Below are 25763 nucleotides of genomic sequence, written 5' to 3' on the forward strand. Positions count from 1 at the left end.
GTTGTTTTTCATAATCATTTAAAAGGTATTTTTTTTTACATTGTTTTGCTTAAAGAAATTGGAATCTATTTTACTGATCTGAGAAGTAATATAAGCTGTGCTGAACTCCAGTAGAAAGTTTAGTTAGAGATGATCTCTGTTTTGTCCATTTATAGTTTGCACTAGCCAGATATGATCAGCTTATTATTGTCTCTGAATCTAAGCTGTAAAGCTAAATAACTCACCTGGGTGTAGCTTTCTATGTCAGTAAGTAGAACTTTGAGGTACTTGCATCTTTATTTAAAATTATTTGTTGGGAGCAATTTGGAGTAGATTTTTGTTAGACCTAACTGATTTCTTTTTTTGGAGAAGGGATGGATTCTACTATTTGTACAGAGTCAAGCAGTAGGAGCCAGAAACTTGAAACTTTGGAAACATTGTAGGAAATACTGTAATTATTGCAAAAAAAAGGTTGACTGGTGATGTTATTTGTTCAAAATGTTTGCCAGAGGTTTAGTCCCACGGATGGGCGTAAAAACGAATTTCAAAAATAGCAATGATATTTTATACCTTCGTTCCCAGATTAATACCTAAAACATGAAGAATGGCATATTTTCTTAATGCCTGTTATTTCTTAGAAATTTATGTTTAGTTTATATGCATATATAAAAATTCTATGTACAATTATATGTGTATATATAAAATCTTCAGAGGCAGGAGGAATTTCTTTAGTATCAAAGGAAATTAGTTTATAAAGTCTACTTCAAAAGGGTACAGCTCCTTCTTTTGTTCCTAAGACCTCAAAACTTGAGCGTACACATGGATCTTGGAGTTTGGCCATTTTCTTATCTCCACTTTCATGGCCTTTCAGCCAAATTCTAGCTGGAAAACAGTGTGAATAGATGAGTTTGGAAAGATACTTGCATTTTAGAAAAGGGTCTTATCTCAGAAGAGAGATGTTTTAAAAAATCTTTTAGAAGGCTTTTTAAAATTAATTTTTAACTTTAAAATATATTCTCATTCAGGTCTAAAACACATTATACAAAAATAGAGCAGAGTTGACTGAGTACCCTAGGTTAATAAACTTAACCTAGATTTATTTAATCATTATACCAATAATGTTCTTTTTATATGTCCATTTTCTGTTTCACTTTATTATATACAAATATTAACACTTTAATGTAAACTACCTTTGTAGTTTACAAACCTCTTTCACATGCATAATCTTAGAAATTCCTTACATATAATCACATAAGTATTCTTAGTCCAATTTTATGGCTGAAAAAGCTGAAGCAAAGAGAGGTTAAGTAGCTTATCTAAGGATACAAAAATGGTAAGCATTAGAACTAGGGCAATAATTAATGGATTCTAATTTAATACAGTGATTTTTTTTTCTTTACATTGTGGTACTTTTTTCTTTATATCTGGTACTTCTAGATATATTACAGCGTATGTAAATAACAAATTAATCTAACTCTCCAAAAGCAAGAAATTTCATTGACAAATCTGCTGGACAGTTTTGGCAGATTCATTACACAACTTCAAAAAGTTTTTGTTTGTTAATTACCTGATTATAGATTAAGTACTTTATTAGATTATGCTTTCATAATGCTGGAGAATAATATAATGGTTTGAAATATTATAATATAGCTTCAGATTTCAAGTCAGGAAATAGAATAAATAGGCCTTGAAAGTTTTTGGTTTCTTTTTAAAACAGTATCTGAAATTTCCAACATGGTGGAAAAGAAGTGTCTTTGCTTTGTCTTAAAAAGGAAGTAGTTTAGCAAAAATAGAAGCTGTTTTAATTATTGATATTCTAGAGCTTCTCATTGAAAAGAGTGGGATTTTTGTGTGTGTAAATACATTTTATTATGTTTTCTGTACGTGGCATGCTAGGTCTTTGAGAACAGAAGCATTTGATCTCAAACTCCTTGTTAAATGTGAATTACTGTTGTGTGGTTTTAGAGAATTTAACTATTTGTTCTTTGTCTCTATAACATTGCTAGCTAACATAAAAAATTTTTTTTTCTTACACTTTTCAAACACAAAGTCTAAAGTAACTTGCTTTATGTTTGAGAAATGATTGTTCAATAGTCTGTAACTAGACTTGTATATAGCCACAAACAGAGAACTTGTAACTCAAGAATAATATGAAGTCTTCAAAATTCTCAGAATGGTGGGCAGATCCATCCGAGTCTTGGTAACTTTTCAACTGTTCTTATTTGCTTGCGCTATTTGGTAGTCTTATTATTGTAAAATGTGTTTTTCATATGCATTTGTTTAATCTCCCCCTTTTAGGTTGTATGCTTTCTCTGGGCAGGGATAAAGTCTATTCATTCTGTTTTGTCTTTTACAAGATGTATTGCAATGCATTGCAGGCTGTGCAGAGTAAGTCCTAAATAAATGTTGACTACTCAGACCACTAACTGTATATTTGTGCCGTTTACCCTTATTTTTTATGTCCTACTCTTCAAAAGATTACTAGAGGTGGGGTTTGCAGAAACAAAGGAGGACATTTTTCTCAATGAATGTTTAAAATTACTTCAGTGACTTGGATAGCAATGAAAATTTTAAGAATATATAGTCAGCTTTGGTGTGGGTGGACTTTTAGCTTTGGAATAGAATAATTCCTGAAAGACTTCTAAAGTTACATTGAAAAAAGGGTGGGAGGTGGGAGAGGAGCAGAAAAAATAACTATTGAGTAACTAGGCTTACTATCTGGGTGACAAAATAATCTGTACAACAAACCCCTGTGACATGAGTTTACCTATAAAACAAACCTGCACATGTTTGTTTGAACTTAAAATAAAAGTTAAAAAAAGGAAAAAAAAAAGGTAGGATTTAATGATTGATAGCTTAAAGTTCTCATCAAATTTTTTGTGATGAGGGAAGAAAATATTTCCCCAAAGCAGAACTGCTTTCCCAGGAAGAACATTTCTTCACATCATGAATATGTGAGGAAAAAAAATACATTTTAAACAACTCATAGGTACAGACCCTAGGGACCTGCATTCTAGCCCCAATTTTGCCACTCAGTGACATCTGCTATGTGACTTTAGAGAAATCACTTAGTACCTCTCATCTTCAGTTTCCTTATATGTTAAGTGATAAAGTTAGTGTAGATTTGCTTTTTTCTTTCTGGCTTCAGAAATCTATAGTTTTCTTCTGTGTGTTTGTGTATGTGCACACTTTCCTATTAGAAAGCTGTAGTATTGCTTTAAACTCTTTGAAGTTACTAAGTGATTCAATCTAGTGGAGTCAGTATATTTTAACAGTTTTGAAAAACAACCATAACAAAAACAACAAAATGTGAAGTTACAAGGTGGGGCTATAAATTAGTTTGTTTTTGAATAGCTGGCAGTTTTGTAATTTATTTAATAACACTTACACAGTACACAATACGACAACCTTTAATGTTTATAATATTCTTGAGATAGGTGCAGTTATCATCATTTTATAGTTGAAGAACCTGAGGCAATTGTGTCCATTGTGAACTCCAATAAGAAAGATTTAAAAAAAGGAAGAAAAAGTCAGCTGTAGAAATGAAAAAACAAATTTATCCATTGTGACATAGTTTAGAAATGGTAGAGTCAGAATTTAACCAAGAAAGTCTGGCTCCAGAGTCTATGTTCTTGATCATTTCCCTCTATTGGCTATTTAAGATATCCAAATATCATATCTTTGAAGGTAGTCAACTTGGAGTTTAATTCCATTGATCTCTCTTTTCAAAACATATTTTGAGTTGTTTCAGGATCATTTTCCAGAGACCAAGATAAAGCCCTGTGGAAAACCAAGCCACAGGTTACTCAAAGTAATAGTGTGGGAGGAACAAGAGCCAGCAGGGAAACACAGAGGAAATTATTAGAAATATAGGATAATTGGAAGAGTACAGATGAAGGAAAATAAATCAACTTGTTTATGTTATTTTAAAACATGGAAGTCAAGGAAGAAGAGTTCAGAAAAGGAGGCTGGCTGTCAGTGGTATCAGATGTTATAGAGCTCCCTGAGAATGAGAAATGAAAGAAACTCATTTGTCTTGTGTAAACATAAAAATCATTGGTAACTTGAGATTACGTTTATTGTAGAGTAATCAGAACAGAATCCAGAGTAGAGATAGAAGAGAATGGGAAAGAAAAACAATGGTCTGTTAAATTTGACACTGGAAGGAGGTGGAGATATCCTAGATATAGATAAGGAGAAGAGAACTAAGAGTGTGTGTGTATGTGTTTGTGTTAAGGACAGGAGAGATATAAAGATAGGATATAAGGTAAATAGGGACTATTGTAGTTAGTTTATATACATATAAGAATAGAGTTTATGTTTTATGCTTGACAGATGTTCTAAAGGAAAATAAACAAGTCATTGTTTGTTCCTCCTCTGTATTGTTTTCTGTTTAAAGTAAAAGCCTGGAGAAAGTTGAGCAGTTTTTGTTTATTTGCAGTAGGACTACAGAAAAGAAATAAAAGAGTGTATGGAATTGAAAGCAGATTTTTGAAGAATAAAATCATATTTAAAGTACTCCTTGAGATATCAAAAGTCTTTTAAATCTTAAATACGAAGCTGGTTTTTAATAATGGTAAAGAGTTTTCAAAATGTTAAAGTTGATAGGACTGTTTCTCATTTAACTTATATGTAAATGGTTTTATAATTTTTTCTCGTATTAAATTAGAAAACTAGCAAAGTAGCCTACATAAAATTTGGTATAACCTTTCTGATGATGTCATAAAACTTAACTATGGAGGAAGCAATTATTATAATTAGGAAAAATTGATGACTTATGATCTAACTCAGGACCAAGGTCTGAAACACTCATGTCATTTCCTCCCCTCTCCTATATACAGTGATTTGTTCATTTTGGACTCTTAATATTTTAACTTTTGACACCAATCTAAACACTGACAGTGTTTTCCTGAAAAATCTTAAGACTGATAATTGTGTGATATTTATTTCAACACATTGCTGCTAATCTTCTATAAAGATCTTATTATGGGTAGGCTTTCAGGAGACATCCAATTCATAATATGGGCATCACACTGGAAGCCTGCAAGATGGATGATTGGCTGAGAATAGGAGTATAGTATCTAACTAAATAATAATTATGCGATTGTTTAATGTCTGTTTCCCCTGCCAGGCTATAAGTACCCTGAGGGCAAGAACCCTGTGTGTCTTAGTCATGACTCTGTTCCCAGGACATGGCATATCAGGCATGTAGCAGGTATTCAATAAATATTGAATGAATAAATGAACAAATTAATTAGATACCAAATCCATCAGTTTGATACTATATTTTCAATTAGTTTATATAGTCACTGTAATGTGATAAAGAAATCGTGATAGTCCAGTTTACTGAATATTACTATCAGGACCATCTGTGTCTCATGTTTAAGTCTAGAAATCAGTCTTTGAAAATGAGTGAATTCAAATGCATTTTTAAAAGTCTAAGTGCCATTTTGCGTGAGGGAAATTATATACCCAGTAAGAATTTCTCTGTGTTTCAAAGTTGAAATACTGATCTTGGTAATACATGGACAGAAAGGATTATTTTTCATTAGGGTGCTAAACAGATTGTGCTATCATTTTAACCTCTGGAATGAATAAGCCCCAGACTGAATAAGCTCCTTATGTATAACATGCCTGTCTATAATGTGTCTGTGATGTCCTAGAAGGATGAGACTGTCCCCTGCAGAGTGCTTATTTCATGTATGGAGTGAATTTAAGATAAGCTTGTCAAATTGCTAAATCTGACATAAACTATCTTTTGAATAATTTATTTGGAGTCATCTCTGTCTGATTATAATTTGCCTTAAAATCTTGAAAAATTAAACTAAAATATATCATACAGAATAAACAGTTTACATGTAATAGTTAAGAGTTACATGTAAACTGTTACTCAGTTTACATTTTACAGCTATTTCTTTTCTGATTCCATTTTTTATTGAATAGAAGTTCAATAACTTTTATTGTGTTACAAATGAGTCTGTCTTGGAGAGGGTCAGTGTCACATACTTACTTTGAAGTTCCTTAAAGAGGTTAGTTGAATTCTCCCCCCAAAATGTGCTTTGAATTAGCAGCTTTTGAATATCTATTCTAGTAGAGGTATGAGCAATGTGAACTAGAGAGAATGATATACAGTAAAAATAATAATTTTTCTTTGACTTTGGAATGAGGATAATCTAAGCCACAGCCATGTAGGCAGACATTTTCTGATGTATGTAGGTATGTTTGCTTATCCGTCTATCTATCCATTCCCTTGTTTTCTATATATTTGACCCTAACCTTTCAGGCTTCTATTTGGCCATCAGGTGCAAAACCAAACGGAGCGATAAGAGAGTGGAGATCCTTAAATCAGTGGTTCTCACACTTTTTGGTTTCCAAATTCCTTTATGTTTTCAAAGAAAATGAGAAGAGTAGCATTTTTTTTTTTTTTAACATTAAGAAAAACCTCTTTAGGCCGGGCGCGGTGGCTCAAGCCTGTAATCCCAGCACTTTGGGAGGCCGAGACGGGCGGATCACGAGTTCAGGAGATCGAGACCATCCTGGCTAACACGGTGAAACCCCGTCTCTACTTTAAAAATACAAAAAACTAGCCGGGCGAGGTGGCGGGCGCCTGTAGTCTCAGCTACTCGGGAGGCTGAGGCAGGAGAATGGCGTGAACCTGGGAGGCGGAGCGTGCAGTGAGCTGAGATCCGGCCACTGCACTCCAGCCCAGGCGACAGAGCGAGACTCCGCCTCAAAAAAAAAAAAAAAAAAAAAAAAAAGAAAAACCTCTTTAATGATTGGCTTGGTAGAAACCAGCTAGATTCTTATATCTGTTCTTTTTGGTCAAAATATATGAAGAAAATCCAGCCTCACACAGAGATATAGTTGGAAAGGAAGGACTGTTTTGAAAGCCTTTCAAATAATTGTGGGTATTCTTTGATGCTACACCAAAATGCAACAAGAGGTAGTTTCTTAAAGGTTAGTTGCAACATGGAAGCCAAATCTATGAACTTTTAGTAATCTGAAATTAAAATCCATTGGGTTTGATCTTGCACTTTGAATGAATCTTTTACCTATGCAAGGTTTTGTTACATTATACATTGGTCATTTGAAGATACTGGTTCACTGAGTTATGCAGGTCTTCCAAATGTTGACACATTTTATTATATATTAAAATGTCACATTCTTTAATACTATCACAAATCTTATCAGAAAAGTCATTAAGTATTATGAGCAGTTCATGGTGGCAGATACAAGTGTTCCAAAATTCTAGTTTTCACTCAAAGGTTCAAATTTTATCATTGTTAAAAAATATGTCAGTTTTCCTTGAAGTGGTAGATTCACTTAATTTATTTTCAAGACATATCTATCAGATACACAAGGCTAAACAACTATAGTTTATCAGTCAGTCTTTCAAGTAAAAGTGGTGTTCCATGAAGAAAGTAGCTAGTGCAGCTCACAACTCAGTTACACAAGTGGTTTTCCTCTAGACAACAATTGTACTTTGATATGCGGCAGAAATGTTTTGTGTGTATTTCCCATTTTGTCATACAGAATATTAAAAGACATCTACTTAAGGGTCAAGATTAACTTGCTTCATCAAAGACTTCCTTCAATGAAATTGACTGTGTATGGTATGTGCATGTATATGACCATAGGGCAGTAATACGATGAACTGTATAATATAGTTTGGTGCTGCTGTCTTAATTCATGCTAGGACACCATCATTGCTTTTGCGTCATTGGTATCAACACAGTTGTTTCAAAATAAATGATGAGATTTAGGAAAGTTATTCAACACCGAATATTTCAGTACTGTTAGTGTTTGTTGCCAAGCATTCCTATAAAAGGTCGTTGTTGTTGATTACTTGGGGCTCATACTGAATAAATATAAGCAAAACATAAAGTCTATAGATTCTTCCACTTGTAAAACAAAAGCACAATTCTGTAGTTGAGATACTAACTCAGCCTTCATGTTTGCAGCTAAGTGTAATTTGATGAATTAACATATGGTTGGAAAGTGCCATGGTATCTTATACTGACTTTTCAGCAGACATTGAGCAAGGTTGATTATCCATAATTTTATTAGTCTCTCAGCTATTATATGTACTTTTTCAGTCATTAAGCTATATTAATAACTTACATTGTAGGATACTTCCATGGTCTTTTCATTTCCAGTATGAAAAGCTGTAACAATTTTTTTTTAGAGGATTCATCACATGTGTGTTTAAAATATCCAGTTCCTTTTTCTTTGTCTACATGATTGGTCTCAGAATGACATCACAACTTAATTGGCACCATTATAGTATTTGAAAGATTTTGTTGCATAAGAGATAAGAAGATAGATTATTCATACCTCTGAAACAAGAGAAAGATGACTTTCAACATATGGTCATTTTTCATTAACAATTTCAACTAGTTTCTTTGCTAGATTCCACCTTTCCATGAGTCATAAAATTCTCAAATATATCAGTTTTGTCTTTTTCTGTATCTTATATGTAGACATTATAGTTGTGGGTTAAGGAGGCAAGTTTTCTTTTTCTTTTTTCTTTTTTATTATACTTTAAGTTCTAGGGTACATGTGCACAACGTGCAGGTTTGTTACATATGTATACATGTGCCATGTTGGTGTGCTGCACCCATTAATTCGTCATTTACCTTAGGTATATCTCCTAATGCTATCCCTCCCCGTTCCTCCCACCCCACAACAGGCCTGGGTGTGTGATGTTCCCCTTCCTGTGTCCAAGTGTTCTCATTGTTCAGTTCCCGCCTATAAGTGAGAACACGTGGTGTTTGGTTTTCTGTTCTTGCGATAGTTTGCTGAGAATGATGGTTTCCAGCTTCATCTGTGTCCCTACAAAGGACACGAACTTATCCTTTTTTATGGCTGCATAGTATTCTATGGTGTATATGTGCCACATTTTCTTAATCCAGTCTGTCATTGATGGACATTTGGGTTGGTTCCAAGTCTTTGCTGTTGTGAATAGTGCCACAATAAACATATGTGTGCATGTGTCTTTATAGCAGCATGATTTATAATCCTTTGGGTATATACCCAGTAATGGGATGGCTGGGTCAAATGGTATTTCTAGTGCTAGATCCTTGAGGAATTGCGACACTGTCTTCCACAGTGGTTGAGCTAGTTTACAGTCCCAACAGTGTAAACGTGTTCCTATTTCTCCACATCCTCTCCAGCACCTGTTGTTTCCCGACTCTTTACTGATCGCCATTCTAACTGGTGTGAGATGGTATCTCGTTGTGGTTTTGATTTGCATTTCTCTGATGGCGAGTGATGATGAGCATTTTTTCTTGTGTCTGTTGGCTGCATAAATGTCTTCTTTTGAGAAGTGTCTGTTCATATCCTATGCCCACTTTTTGATGGGGTTGATTTTTTCTTGTAAATTTGTTTAAGTTCTTTGTAGATTCTGGATATTATCCCTTTGTTAGATGGGTAGATTGTAAAAAATTTCTCCCATTCTGTAGGTTGCCTGTTCACTCTGATGGTAGTTTCTTTTGCTGTGCAGAAGCTCTTTAGTTTAATTAGATCCTATTTGTCAATTTTGGCTTTTGTTGCCATTGCTTTTGGGGTTTTACACATGAAGTCATTGCCCATGCCTGTGTCCTGAATGGTATTGCCTAGGTTTTCTTTTAGGGTTTTTATGGTTTTAAGTCTAACATTTAAGTCTCTAATCCATCTTGAATTAATTTTTGTATAAGGTGTAAGGAAGGGATCCAGTTTCAGCTTTCTACATATGGCTAGCCAGTTTTCCCAGCACCATTTATTAAATAGGGAATCCTTTCCCCATTTCTTGTTTTTGTCAGGTTTGTCAAAGATCAGACGGTTGTAGATATGTGGTATTATTTCTGAGGGCTCTGTTCTGTTCCATTGGTCACTATCTCTGTTTTGGTACCAGTACCATGCTGTTTTGGTTACTGTAGCCTTGTAGTATAGTTTGAAGTCAGGTAGTGTGATGCCTCCAGCTTTGTTCTTTTGGCTTAGGATTGACTTGGCAATGCAGGCTCTTTTTTGGTTCCATATGAACTTTAAAGTAGTTTTTTCCAATTCTGTGAAGAAAGTCATTGGTAGCTTGATGGGGATGGCATTGAATCTACAAATTACCTTGGGCAGTATGGCCATTTTTACAATATTGATTCTTCCTATCCATGGGCATGGAATGTTCTTCCATTTGTTTGTGTCTTCTTTTATTTCATTGAGCAGTGGTTTGTAGTTCTCCTTGAAGAGGTCCTTTACATCCCTTGTAAGTTGGATTCCTAGGTATTTTATTCTCTTTGAAGCAATTGTGAATAGGAGTTCACTCATGATTTGGCTCTCTGTTTGTTATTGGTGTATAGGAATGCTTGTGATTTTTGCACGTTGATTTTGTATCCCGAGACTTTGCTGAAGTTGCTTATCAGCTTAGGGCGATTTTGGGCTGAGACGACGGGGTTTTCAGATGACATGATACAATCATGTCATCTGCAAACAAGGACAATTTGACTTCCTCTTTTCCTAATTGAATACCCTTTATTTCTTTCTCCTGCCTGATTGCCCTGGCCAAAACTTTCAACACTATGTTGAACAGGAGTGGTGAGAGAGGGCATTCCTGTCTTGAAGGAGGCAAGTTTTCTAATCTCCCATCTTTTAAGCCAACAATTCATTCTTAAATATAAGAAAAGTATGTAATAGATTTTTATATGAAATATTAAAATTTAAGAAGTTTTAGATTAAAAATTTAGAAAACTTTTCAAAAACCTTTAAAAAATAATATTATAGAACAAAACAAAGTATTCATTCCTCTTTGTTGTATTTAGATAGAAGTTTTAGTAGTGGAGTCCATATAACTGAGCTCCATAATAATGTGTTTCATAACTTTCTCCATTATTCTACTACTAGATCATAGGAGGCTTGTTTCTCTTAAGGTTTAGTTTTTCATGCACTCAGAAAATACTTTTTCAGAAAGTATGTACTGAGTATTCTGAGGATATGCAAGGAGCATGGATTCCAGTGATAAATAATACATAGTCTCTGTGCTCAGGGAACTTAATGGTTTAGTTGTTGCTAACCAGATAAAGTAGCAAAATAATTGACAGGTATAATAAGTATTATCATGAAAACACACAATGGACTCAGAGAATAACAAGGATGCTCTCCTGAGACAGTGACATTTAGCTGATATCTCAAACACAGGGGGAATTCAAGGATTCCAGGCAGAGGAAAGGGCATATAAAGGCAGTTAAGTAAGGCAGGAAGGAGGCACTGAAAGAAAACCAATGTGACAGAAGACTAGTGAATGGGATGCGGGATGAATAATGAAAACGAGGTTTGGGAGATTGGAAGGGGCTAGATCTACAAAGCCTTATGAGCTATAGTAAGTAGTTTCAGTTTTATTCTGAGGGCCAGCGAAGGGATTTAAGCAGCAGAATAACATGAATGATTTAGTTCGTAGAAGATGTTCACTGCTACATGGACAATGCATTTGAGCGAGATATATTAATAGTAGAAGCAGAGAGAGCAGAGATACCAATTAGAAGGCTTTTTCAGTAGCTCTGGCAAAATGATGGCAGCGAAGTGATTAATGGATTCTAAATACATTTTGTGGATAGATTTAGTGAGAATTGGAGATATATTAGATGTGTTCAGATTTCTGTCTTGAATTACTAGGTAGAAAGGACTACCATTTACTAAGATAAAAATATTTGGAGGGCAAGGTAATATGTTTGGTATAAATGCGGAGAGTTATTTTTGGATACATTTAAATTTGAAATATCTGTGAGACATTCAAAGGAATGTGTGCAATTGACTCTGTGAATCTGGGACTCAAGAGAGGATAGATCTGAGCTAAGAGGAGGAATTAAGAGTTGTTAGCTTATACACATTTATTTATTTATTTAGAAGTAGAGTCTCATTCCGTCTCCCAGGCTGGAGTGCAATGGTGTGATCTCAGCCCACTGCAACCTCTGCCTCCTGGGTTCAAATGATCCTCCTGCCTCAGCCTCCTGAGAAGCTGGGATTACAACACCTGACTAAGTTTTGTATTTTTTAGTAGAGATAGGGTTTCACTATGTTGGCCAGGCTGGTCTCGAACTCCCAACCTTAAGTGATCCACCCACCTCTGCCTCCCCTCCCAGAGTGTTGTGATTACAGGCATGAGCCACCACGCCTGGTCAGCTTATATACATTATCTCATGGATTTACATGGGAATAATGGAATCATCAAGGAAGAGAATATATAGAAAGAGGAGGGTTCAGGACCAAATTAGATTTTGAATTGGAGAAGGATGAGAGCAGCAAAGGAGACTAAATAAGAGCAGTCAGCAAATAGGGAGAAAACCAAGAGAAGAGACTTCTGAAGAGGGAAGGAGTGGTTTATTCTTGAATACTGGTGAGACATTAGATAAGATGAAGGATTAGTTTGCACTGGATATGTCAACATGAAAGTCACTGATATACTTGACAAGAGCCTTTTAGTGATGACATGAAAGTTAAAGATGGATTAAATAGTAAGGATGTGAGAACAGCATAGCTATTTAAAAATGTTTGCCTATAAAAGAAAATAGAGAAAAGGTAGGGTTTTGTCTTATTTTCAAACTCTAGATATCAATTATATATTTTAAAGGAGTGAAACCATAGATAGGAAGAAAGCAATGTTAAAAGAGAAGTGAAGTCCTTGAGAAGGGGCAAAAGGGTGGAATTCACATAACAGGTGGAAGGATGGCCCTTTGCTAGTAAGGCAGGACATCATGGTAGAGGCATGATGAGTTCATAGATAGGACCTTAGGTTCCAGGAAGATAAAGAGAAGACACTTCTAACAGTTTCTGTTTTCCCGGTGAAGGACATCTCAACTGATGTCATCAGCTGAAAGTAAGGATATTGGAGGAGGTACAGGAGATTTAAGCAGAGAGGCACAAGTATGAAGTAGTTGTCTTGGTCAATGGGATAGTGAGCCTACCAGAGACATTTGGATTGTGAGGCCTTGGTGGGGTGTCAATGTGCAGCATGCTTTAAAGTCAAATCTGTGCAATGAAATGCCAGGTGTAGAGTTACAGTTGATTAATAAAGACACAGCCCTTGTACTCAGGGAGTTTGTAATCTAAAGAATGAAAGACATATAGTTAATTACAATATGGTATGATGGTTGTGATGAACAAGGTAAGTATAGGGTGTCGAAAGAGCACACATTAACCAATCTTGGAGGGGCTGTCCTATGCAAGGAGGTCTTCATGGAGACCTAACAGCTAAGCTAAGACCTGCCTGCTCTGCAAATACCTTACTTAAAGCTATTGCATAATAGCTCCAGGGGATAAAAATATCTTAGAAGGTATGATAGTCACACTGTATTATTATATCTTTATGCAGCAGCTTTTATTTCTGCTGACATCATCAGGCATCTTTGAAATTTCTTTTTTTTTTTTTTAACACTTTGAAATGCTGTGAAGAAAAGTATCATCCCTCTCTTTCCTCACCCTCTTCTCTTCCCTAACACCTTTCTTCAGTTCTAGCTATTGGTAGCTAGAAATTTTATAAGAATTTGTAGATGCAACTTAATAATACCATTTTGTTTTTATTTGGCATGTCATTTATCATTTTTAAAATAAATAAACTTCAATTTTGTGCTGCTACATTCAGGAATATTTGAACATTTAGTGCTTATCTTGGGTATCTGACCTTACTACTTTCTGAGGAGCTGCCCTTTATAGCCATCAGGGAACTATACCACTTGGAAGACTAATTGTCTGTATACAGGAATAAAATCCTTGTGTTCAGATTTCTGTCTTGAGTGGCTGGTTTGAATCTAATTTTCTGTTATATGAAACAAAGATTTATTATTTAACATAGTTTCAAAATTAAAATTGATAGTGAAATTTTATGTGCTATGCAATGTCATGTGTGTTCTTTTAAGGTGAAGATTCATTTTTTAATAGCTTTATTGAGGTATAATTGACATATGATAAACTGCACATATTTAACTCCACATTTTATGTTTGATATGTATGTGTGTGTGTGTATATATATGTATATACTTATATAGGTGAAATCATCACCATCCTCAAAATCATCAGCATCCCCATCAGTCCCAAAAGTTTTGTTTCTCATGCCCCTTTGTAATTTTTCCCTGCCCTCTCACCAGGCAACTGATCTTTCTGTTACTACAAATTAGTTTATAGTTTTAAAAATTGTATATAAAGGGATCTTAATTTATATATATTTTCCTTCCAGCAGAATTATTTTGAGATTAATCCATGGGTTGCTTGTATCAGTAGTTCATTTCTTTACTGCTAATATTCTGGTGTAGGGACATAGCACAATTTACTAATACATTCACCTTCTACTGTTCGCTACTACAAGCAAAGAGACCATGACTATTTGTGTACATGTCTTTGTAGGGACATATGCACTCACTTCTCTTGTGTAAATACCTAGGAGTGGGATGGCTGGGTTATATAGTAGGCATATGTTTAGCTTTTTAAGAAACTACCGAACTACTTTGGTACAAGTGGTTGTACCATTTTACATTCCCACCAGTGGGAATAAGAGTTGCAGTGCCTCCACATCCTTGGCAACACTTGATATAGCCTATCTTTTTATTTTTAGCCATTCTAATAGAGGTATGTAGTGGTATCTCATTGTGATTTTAATTTGCGTTTCACTAATGACTATTAATTTTGACCATCTTTTTATGTGCTTATTTGCCATCCATAAATTATCTTTGGTGAAGGGTCTGTTCAAATCTTTCCCCATTTTTTATTGGGTTATTTTCTAATGATTGAGATGTCATTTTGAGGATTTTGTGTGTGTGTTGTTTTGTTTTGTTTAGCAGCTTAAAACACACACATTTATTATCTCACAGTTTCTATGGGTCAGGAGTCCAGGCATAGATTTGCTGGGTCTTCTATTCCAGGGTTTCATCTGAAAGTAACAACCACAGTCTTGGCTAGGGCTGCAGTCGCATCTCAAGGTTTTACTGGGGAATGTTCCACTCATAAGTTCACATGATTGTTGGTAGAATTCAGCTCCTTGTGGGATGCCGGACTGAGGGTCTCTGTTATTTGCTCAATTGGAGATTCCCCTCAGTTCCTGCCACATGGGCCTCTTAATACGGCAGCTCACAACATGGCAACTTGCTTCATGAAAGTGAGCGTTTATGTTTACTGGCTTATTATGATTAACAAAGGATACAGATGAATAGCCCAATGGAAGAGATGCATAGGGCAAGCTATGTGTAAGGGGTGTGGAGCTTCCATAGCCTCTCCAAGTACCAGGCACCTCCTCATGTTCAGCAATCTGGAAGCTTTGCGAGTTCTTTATGTATTCTACATACAAGTCCCTTACCAAATACATGACTTGTAAATATTTTCTCCCAGTTTTTTGCTTGTATTTAAATTTCCTTTTTAGTGTTCTTCAAAGGGCAGAAATTCTTAATTTTGATTAAGTCCAGTATGTCAGCTTTTTATTTTATGGACTGTGTTTTTGTGGTTTTAAGAAATATTTGCCTAACTAAAGGTCACAAATATTTTCTCATTTTTTTTTTCTAAAAGTCTTACAATTTTAGGTTTTACATTTAGGAGTATGATCCATTTTGAATTAATTTCTGTATATGTACAAGGTGTATATCAGAGTTCATTTTGTGTGTGTGGATATCCAGTATTGTATGATATTCAATGCTGTGTTTTCATCTGATAGCTTTTAAAGGAAGAATTAAAGCAAAGCCAAGTTAAATAGGTTATACCAGACTGTCAGTTTTCTTTGCGTTATGCTTGACTCTGTTAGGTTGCACATTTTGCTGGAACTTCTTAAAACAGTATCCTATGATTGGACTTCAACCTCAAATTTCCAGTCTTTATACTTAACCAATGAAATGTTATTTATATACTCTTTGGAAACATAACATATACTGTAGATAATTATAGCAAAAGTGTAATGGGTAGCAGAAGATATTGCCAAACCAAAATTCTGGAGACCAGATGAGACAAACACATAATATGTGCCTATATAGTCACAATGATAGGAAATACACTGAAAAATGAACAAAGAACTAAAAATAAGCCTCTTATAAGAAAAGCTACTACTTCTGGGCTAATCTATTAGTAGTTTGTTTTCCTTAATTTGGTAAAGAAGAGCTTCAGAATTAGACTCTAGAGTAAATCTTTTAAAATTATATATATTATGCATGTATACACATATACATACTCTATGCATTGGCTTAAAGAATATAAAAACAGCACAGGAATAGTTTATGCTGTAGTGTTGTGCAGTCTTATTTAGAAATAAGAAAAAAAGTTTTTCCACTTAGCTGTGAGTGGAATCACCCATACTTTTTAGTTTAGTGGAGAAATTAAGTTTTAGTGGGGGTTGATACAGCTTTTTTCTTTCCTTTTTTTTTTTTTTTTTTGTAGAAAATCAGGCTTTGGAGTCAGACAAGTCTCAGTTTTAATTTTCAGTGTCCTTATCTCTAATATAGTAATATTAATAGTTATCTCTTCCTGGGTTGTTGAGAGTTTTAAATGAAGTAATAAGTTCAGTACTGGCACAGTACCCATAAATGGATATGACAAGGGGAGAGGAGTTTGTTTTCATTAGATTTAGCAAAATCATTCTTTCCCCCAGCTCCCCAGAAAGATTCATTTTAATGCTATTATTTTCCTTATCACCCATAAACAGACAGAAAATTGGCATGTTTCAAAAGAGTGTTAAAACTGCAAGAGTGTTGCACGGTATCATTACATTACCATTCATTATCTAACCGGGTTTATTTATGAAGGTTAGACTTAGATAATTTAGACTTACCCTTTTTCCATTTTGTGGAGAAAGAGAATCAGAAACTTGAAAAGAAGAGCTCTTCCAAACAGAAAGATAGCTAGAGTTTCTCTCAATAGTATATATAATCTCCTCTAATAATCTTTAGCAAAAGTGACTTTTGAGTTCTTTTAAATATTTCCTGTATTGATTCTAATTCAATGCCCATTTCATGTGATGTCTATAGAACTAGAGACTTAGATTACAGTCAGAAAACTGAGTAACAGCAGACACCAGGTTTTCAGCTACTTTTAGGGTTTATTCACATTGACTACATCTCATTCATTTGGATGGATTTAGTGACATCAGTTGATAACTGTAAAGAAAGTAGCCTTTAATCTGACGTTTTCATATTGATATTACATAGGAGCCACATGACTATGTCATGGGTTCATTCACAAGATGTAATAAACATTATTTTCACGTGTAGCATAAAAGCAGTCTTTATTGTTTTTTTAGAAGCATTAAAACACACACACACATATATATAAAACATATATAGATTAAAAAATTATATCAGCGTAAGTTCTGTAATTGTTAATAGATGTAATTGTATAAGGTCGCTATTCATTGTTTCTCATTTTCAGTTGAAGCCTGTCATGTGACATTTTTATATATAATAGGAATCCACAGGTTGTTAAAAACATAAGGAAACTAAGATAATTTGAATTCACGTTATAAAATAGTTCAGGTCTATTCTGACGAAGCAACTTCACTTAGATCTGAGGCTTTTGGGTCAGCTTTTAAAAGTTTATCTTATTTTTCATTAAAATATGTATGTATAATACTCTATCATGCAAAGAGAAATGGTCAACAGAATTTCTGTGCATATGTGGTTGCTGGTTATTTGAAAGCCATTCTCCCCCTAGGATTATTTGACCAATTTTGTTTTCAGCTTAGATTAGGGAGAATATAGTGTCTCCTTAGGTAAAATACTTACTAGAACCAAAAAGGTCCAGATTAAATTGGTTTTATTTTTATTTTACTGCAGTTTTGTGCAGTTGACCTGATTTTAAAATACAAAGCTGGGAAGGCATATTTTCCATCTACCAAAATGTGAATCTTACTTTCATTTTGAAACAGACACCTCTGCTTTAAGAATATGAATGGCAGTGATAAATACAAAAACACTAACATTTTTTAAATGAATAGCATTTGTTGATCTTTAAGAGAAAACATAAATGTGAAATAACTTTAGAGTTTTCTTCCTCAAAACTTTTAGGAGTTGATTTTATTATCCAAAACAACTTTATTCATACTAAGTGTGACTATCTGAATAATTACCTCACTTTTATAGTTTTTTTTTTTTTTAAAGAAAAAGCTCTTCTAACTGCAATTATCCTCAAAGAATTGGATTAAGAAATTTAATAATTTTCTGTCATTAGTCCAACGAGATATTTACTGAATAACCATTATGTTCCCGGCTGTTATCACTACAAGGACTCCAGCAATGAGCAAAGCAAACAAGCCCTTGCTTTTCCAGAGCCCACATTCTAGAGACAGATGCTAAAGAAATACACAGATAAATATATAATAAAATTTGGTTTAAGTGTTGAAAAGCAACATCAGAGTAAGAAGGCAGGGAGTCATTTTAAATTAACATTGAGAAATGTTTCTATTTGAAGCATATAAATTCTTTGGCTTTCCTTTTTAAATTTGCTTTTTACTGTTTGTTGCTGGTGAAAATTATTTAAAGTAATTAGGAACTCATCATAAATATTTGTTACACTACTCTAAATATCTAACTCCAACTAGTGAATTTAGCATTTATAAATGGAGGTGTCTATAGAGGAATAAAATCTTTGGTTAACCACTACTTTACTTTTAGCAGTAAAGTCTGCAGCTCATGAAATTTGTAATTCTGGAGTGGTTTCAGTTTGCACTATCCCCTGGGGAGCCTGTTGATACAGCACTGAGCTACAGATTATTATTCGGCTGTAGAAGTTTTATGCTTAGGCATTTTCTTACATCTTCCTCTCTCAGTCAGTTGAAATCTTGTATTTTTGCCAAATAAAACAAATCCCATATTAATAAGAAGCTATAAATAAACAGTAGGAGCATGAGTCAGAGCCAGCATCACCCTTATTCCTTGTGTGTACCTCTCTGGTACTCCCCAGTATGTTCCTTTTGCACAAACATGTAGTACTGCGTAACTACTGTTCTACAGATGAACTCCAGTTATTTAAGTGAGGCCTGTTTTTTAGAACTAAGTAATACTGTAACTAGTAGAATTCTGGCATGTTACCAGAGTCAAAAGCAGAATGTGAAGCTGTATGCTATTGATGGGAGGAAAAAAGAAATATATTTCCTACCTTTCCTGTATAAAGCCCTAAAGAGTTCAGCCCAGAAGATTCCTGTTAGATTTCCAAAATGGGTTTTTCTATCATGTAATCCAACATTTTTTTCAGGGGAAAAAAGAAAAAGATAAGTTGCTTGTAAGTCCCATCTCTTTTGCTAGTCAGCTTCCGTCTGATAAAATTTTATTCTGTTTTGCTTCATTGTTTATTCATTCAGTAAATGTTCATTGAACACTTACTGTTACCAGGCATTGTGCTACTACCATAGACTGTATAAAGACAAATAAGCTAAAATCCTTGTTCTCAAGGAATTTATTATTATAGAGGAAAGTGACTGGTAAATCCAAAATTTCATACTAAGATAGGAACTATGAAAGAGACATCCTGCAGAATACTGAGATTATAAATAAAACTACTATGTTTGAAGCATTTACTGTCCTAGCTGTTTTATAGAAGTTATTTCATTTAATCCTTTTAGCAGCTTTATGAGGTAGATATTATTACACTATTTTATTTGTGCCAAGAGCACTAAATTCATCAAGGAAGGAGGAGGTAGTATCAAATTTTTCAGAAGACAATAGAGTTGGTTATAGAAGGATGAGTAGGTTAGAGAGTGGGAGGAAGATGAGGCAGTGTGGCATTTCAGAGAGGTGAATATGTAAGCACACAGGATGAGTGAGGGAATTGTTGGAATGTAGTCAGTTCTAGGAAATAAACAATGGCAGGATCCAGATCATGAAGGAATTTGTGGGCCATGCTTAAGGAGTTTGATTCTTAACCTGTAGAAGACAGAAATATGATCGGACTTGCATTTCAGGAAGGTAACTCTGTAATTGTTTGCAATTCCTGTTAAAGGAAGAAATTTTCTCCAGCATTGACTTACGCTTATTAAGTACATATAAAAACTAAATTCTAGAAACATCTTATACAGTTATGTGTCACTTAACAATGGGGATATATTCTAGGAAATGCATTGTCAGGTAATTTCTTCGTTGTACAAATGGCATAGAGTATACTTACACAAACCTAGATGTGTATCTTTATTTGTATTTATTTTTTCATATGGAAAACCAAATTTCTTAGCCACATTACTGAATGTCAGTCATTTCCCCTACTTGATCTGCAACACCAACATTAAGTGTGATGTATCAGATTTCTATATATGTTCCATTATAATCTTATGGGACCACCGTAGTTCATGCAGTCCATTGTTGACAGACCCATCATTATGTGGTGCATAAGGGTACTTACAGTTTTACAACTATAAAATGAAGCACAGAGAGGTTACATAACTTAGCCAGTGTCACACACAGCTAATAAGTAGCAAAGTCAGGATTCCACATGTTAGGCCAACTTCATGGACTTAACCACAGTCCTGTATTGCCACTCCTCTTCATTTAAAGGCATGCGTGCACAAATTAGGTTTGGAGACAGTTCTAGAGACACTAAATTGGCAACTACAGTCGACAAAGAGACATTGCAGCAAGTACCTCTGCATTGTTTGTTTCTGTACTCTTAAGTTGCAGCAGTCTAGGAGAAAGAATGAAGGAAGGGAAGTGATACATTTGTCAACCTGACTGCATTGTAAAATGAAGCTTTTTTTTTTTTTTTTTTTTTTTTTTTTTGAGAGGGAGTCTCGCTCTGTCACCCATACTGGAGTGCAGTGGTGTGATCTCAGCTCACTGCAACCTCCACCTCCTGGGTTCAGTCTATTCTTCTGCCTCAGCCTCCCGAGTGGCTGGAATTACAGGCATATGCCACCACACCTGGCTAATTTTTGTGTGTGTGTGGTTTTTTTTTTTTTTTTTTTTTTTTTAGTAGAGACGGGGTTTTACCATGTTGGCCAGGCTGGTCTCAAACCCCTGACCTCAACTGATCCACCTGCCTTGGCCTTCCAAAGTGCTGGGATTACAGGCTTGAGCCACTGCGCTCGGCCTGAAGCATTTTATCATGCTTGCTACAAGGTGTTCATAGGTAGTAAATAAAGCCCTTGGGCTAGATAATGTAAGATCCATTGCAACCCGGAGATGAAGAACTTTATAAAGGGGATAATTGTTATCACCCATCAGAGTTTTAAGATGATCTACATGTAGTCCCACTAATTATATTTCTCCTAACTTTTATAGACAGAGAAATCAGTGAAAAATATGTATTTCTAAGGATTAAATCCCAATCCGTAGCTCAAGGCTACCTTTATGTCTAATAGTTGTGATATAATATGTTGCTTAGAGTAGTTCTATAAATGGAATTCACACATAGGACCATAGAATCACTTCTTCACAGGGTTTCAGAGTTGGTGGACATATAAAAGGATAAATCAACCCATAAATCTGTAAGTATTCCTAAAAAAAGAGTGGTGTGTCAGTTATTGGCACCAGTACATGATGAATCCTGCTGGGCTGTGGAGAAAGGAGAAACTGACCTGAACAGCACTATACTCTACACAGCTGTCCCTGACATTCCACACCTGTTAGCATTCAGTATTAATTTCATGGATCAAATCAAGGCATGCAAGTGCATTAAATAACTTTTTAAAAAACAACTGCTGATTGCTGAGGGTCTGTGAGGGAAGAAAAATTAGGGGCTGTTATTTTCCTATCAGCCATTACTCTCATTAACAAGAACAGGAAACATTATGAATAAATAAAACTCTTACATCATACCAGAAAAAACAGCTGAATCCCCTAAAGGATTTCATATTCTATCATCAGACAACTAAAGAAAATAATTCCATATAAATGGCTGCATTAATCATTGAAAGAAACTTCCCTGCTTTTTTAAAAGAGCAACTAGAAATATTTACTTTTTGAAAATAGAGTAACCATTTGTTAAGCCATATATACCATTGAGGATGTTTTGGGTATAAAAGGGAATTTCCATAATAATTACATAGTAATCTTTTATAGCCAAAGTTATGAAGATGATCAGAATATGGGAAAATTGTGGTCAAGATTTGATTAGCCTTATCTAAATTGCCCTAATGAGTGTGTAAAAATGTATATCTAATTTACCTCTTGGGGGAGGTTTAACGTAAATATAAATAAAAATTCTTTCCCCAGGTAAAAAAAAAGTTACATAGTTGAATTCTACCTTTTCTCATTTCTCTACATCCAAACCTATCACCAAGTACTGTTAATTTTACTTTATAAAGCTCTCTTGATGTGTCTCTTCAACCTCATCACCACTGCTTTAAATGAGGCATACTTCCTCATTTGGATTATGGCAGCAGTCTCTCTTCCTTTAGTCTCTCCTTCAAATCCACCTCCATCCTTCATATCATCCATCATGTATTTTTCCCTGTCTAAATTCCTTGGTTGGCTTCTATTAAATCCAAGTTCCTTAAGCATGGCAAACAGGGGCCAGCTTCCACGAGCTGGTCCATACTTCTCCTGCCTCATTTCCTGACACTTTCCCTTATACCTTGAGATCCAGCTTGCCAGTAGTTCCCCAATACCTCCACCGCATATACAACCACATATATATACATCCTTATCCCCTCCCTCATGTACCACCCATGTATAATTCTCTCCATCTCATGCTTTATCACATTCCTACAAGCCTTGAAGCAATCTGAACATAGATACCATCTTTAATTCGACTCCTAATTGGGGCCGAACATACTTGTCTTGAACAGAGATTGCTGCCTTGTTAGTATAGGTATCCTAATATGGCACATGTATATAGTTGAAGCTATAACGCATTCCCCAAGTTCCACTTCAGGACTAAAGGGTTATTTCCCAACAGCTGGAAGTCCTGCTGCCAGACAGACTTCTTCTGGAATTACCTTGTCCCCAACTCAAGACAACCCTGAAGGACCTTTCCCAGTTTTCCATGGGGTCCACTGAGGCTTTGAGATTGAACTGAAATTAACTTCCCCCTCTGCTGTAGCTTCCCTTCAACAGGTGTTTATCACAAGAACAATCGCTAATAAACTTCCTGTGAGCACACTCTCAGAGTCAGCTTGCTGGGGAACCCAAGCTATAACAACATGTTTATCTTGGTGACACTCTCTTATGAGTTCTAAATCATGGGAAGTTATGGTTATCCAAAAATCTTACTAATTGAAGATCATTTCATCAGACATGTATTGAGCACCTGCTCCATGCCAGGCATTGTGCCAGATACAATGGAAACAAATCAAGACTTGGCCCCTGTCGTGGAGTTTACAGTCTGAGGTGACAGTTACATATGGAACTAATTGTACTATAGCATCTTGAGAATCTTTTTGATTTAAACATCAATAATTTTAGTATAACAGTCAAAAGCATGGATTTTGTGGTGTTACAAAACACAAAAGGAAAACATTTCAGGGGAAGGAATACGAATATAAGTAAGTTGAATGAAATTTTAGAAGAGCACAGAGTTTGTCTTTATAATTCTGAAAGCCTTCAGGGAAAAGTTAATTTTTTCACTTGTTTTGAAATAATTTCAAACTTACAGAAAAGTCACATGAATACTGAACTCCCATATACCCTTTATTCAGATATATCAGTTTTTAACGTTTTCCTTCATTCTGTTTCTTTACACGCATACAATTTATTTTTGTGAACTATCTGAGAATAGGTTAAATACTACATTATATCACTTTATACCTTAAAAATGTAGTATTTCCTAGAAACAAGGGTATTCACCTCTGTAACCACAATGCAGTTGTCAGATTCAGGTAATTTGACCTTGATCTTTAATCTAGAGCCCAGATTCAGATTTTATGAATTGTCCCAAAAAAGATGAGTTTAGGAAGAGTCATACAACTTAACATTTGTAATGTAAATTAAAAATCATATGAAAAATCATAGAAGATCTCGGAAGTTTGCTAACCTGATTTAAATACCACAGTGAAATGAACCACTTCTGATTTTCTATGGAGAAAGCAAGGATTAGGTCCAGGTTACCTGTAAAGCTGTGACTTAGGGCTCCCAGAAGTGAACGTTGCTCTGGAGAGCCCATTTGGTGAGGTTCTTTTCAAGAGATTGTATATTTTTGACCCAGGGATTGTCGATTTGTTGAACTCCCATGTAAGTATGCCGCCTTGCCATTAACAGGTCTTCACAATGCTTAAACGACATTCTTTGGAACTGTCTTTCATAGTCAGGCGCCCCGCCACCCAGGCGGTCAGGTAGGTAGAAGGGCAACCTCAGGAACTAGATCCGGCTGGGCCTTCCCTAACAACGTGGTCTTCGATCCTCTAACCGGCTGGGCCTCGAACCTCATCACACAGAGCTTTGATAGGGCCGGGGACGCAGGTCAGCCTGACGAAGGCGTCAGGAGGAGTTGGGCAGGGGCGCGACTTCCTGCTGCACCACTTCCTTTCCAGCCACGCGGGCTTCTGGGACCCTATGACATAATTTCTGGAATGGTCTGTTTTGTGGCGGCGGCGAGGCCCGAGCACAGCCGCCCAAGGGGGATGCATAACCCAGGTCGTGTCCACCCCAAAGCTCGAGTCCTCTAGAAGCCATGGCTTTTCCGCTGAAGCTAGAGCCGGACATGCAGGGGAAAGTAGATTTATTTCGGGCCTGTATCGCCCAGGAGGCCGAGGATCTCGTGTCCGCCTTCTTCCCTCAGGAGGTCTTGGAGCTGAATAGCCGAGTTCAGGAGCTCCGGCTGCAAGACCTGTCCAGAATCCATTCGGTGCCAACCCCGGAGCCCCTGGCCACCCCAGGCACCGTGGGAGATGGGCCCAACCCAAATCTGCCACCTCTGCAGACTCAGTTCTCCATCGAGGTCCCAGCACTGCTTGGCAGCGGGGGACAGCGCCTGCGGAGCAACCAGCATGTAATGGATCTGATTGATCAGGTAAAACCTGAGACTGAGCTGCTGAAAGAAAAATGCAACACAGTGCGGATGTGGGTGCACCTGCTTATCCCGAAGGTGGAGGACGGCAACCACTGCAGGGTGTCTGGATATCCAGAAAGACACTGTGGACCAGCTGTGGACTGTGGAGAGCACAGCGGCCTCCTATCTGCACGGTCTCAACCATTAATAAATAACTGTGTGATCAATTTAAGTGATTTTTAATTTCAGGCCAGATGCGGTGGCTCATACCTGTAATCCCAGCACTTTGGGAGGCCAAGGTGAGCAGATGGGCAGATCACTTGAAGTCAGTTCAAGAACAGCCTGGCCAACATGGTGAAACCCTGTCTCAAGCAAAAATTACCAAAGTTAGCTGGGCGTGGTGGTGTGTGCCTGTAGTCCCAGCTGCTTTGGAGGCTGAGGTGGGAGAATTGCTTGAACCCAGGAGGCGGAAGTTGTAGTGAACTGAGATCATGCCACTGCCCTCCAGCTTGGCTGACAGAGTGAGAACCTGTCTCAAAAATAAATAGATAAATAAATAAATAAATAAATAAATAAATAAATAAAGCTTTTTAATTTCAAAAGTACTATCTCAATGTTCAGAAATTTGAAAAATATAAAAGGAGAAATCACCTACAGTTTACTAGCCTAACAAAATCGTTACTATTTGTGTGTGTTTTACTTATTTTAAAGGATGCATATATGTTTTTACATTGTTGCAATATAGTATATGCATACTTTCATAGAGGATAAATATTTGCATTTAAATTCAATCTAATATTTTAATTTCATTTGACAGATATCCCCTGATTCAGATAACAGATACATCCATTCCCCCAAATATTCTTAAGGCTCTGTTTCCTAATTGTGAAAATGATATTTGTCTGAGGCAGGAATTGTGATTAGAGTATGGAACATAGAGA

At 35.8% G+C, this 25763-nt stretch overlaps 2 protein-coding genes across 5 annotated transcripts in view; both read left to right on the top strand.

The window, feature by feature from the left end:
- Nucleotides 1–25763, top strand: part of ATF6 (activating transcription factor 6) — a 200166-nt gene that overhangs the window by 102577 nt on the left and 71826 nt on the right. The gene's annotated exons all lie outside the window — the stretch shown is intronic.
- LOC103877419 (proteasome activator complex subunit 3-like) lies at nucleotides 20885–25150 on the top strand. The gene has a single exon (XM_017948797.3). It carries the CDS (start codon nucleotides 24505–24507, stop codon nucleotides 25063–25065), a length of 561 nt encoding a protein of 186 aa, XP_017804286.1. The 5' UTR covers nucleotides 20885–24504; the 3' UTR covers nucleotides 25066–25150.

This window comes from Papio anubis, chromosome 1 (genome assembly GCF_008728515.1).
Source record: "Papio anubis isolate 15944 chromosome 1, Panubis1.0, whole genome shotgun sequence".
Taxonomy (NCBI): domain Eukaryota; kingdom Metazoa; phylum Chordata; class Mammalia; order Primates; family Cercopithecidae; genus Papio; species Papio anubis.

Excerpts from the sequence above, each read along its gene's own strand:
- LOC103877419 (XM_017948797.3), top strand. The coding sequence starts at position 24,505 with ATGGCTTTTCCGCTGAAGCTAGAGCCGGACATGCAGGGGAAAGTAGAT.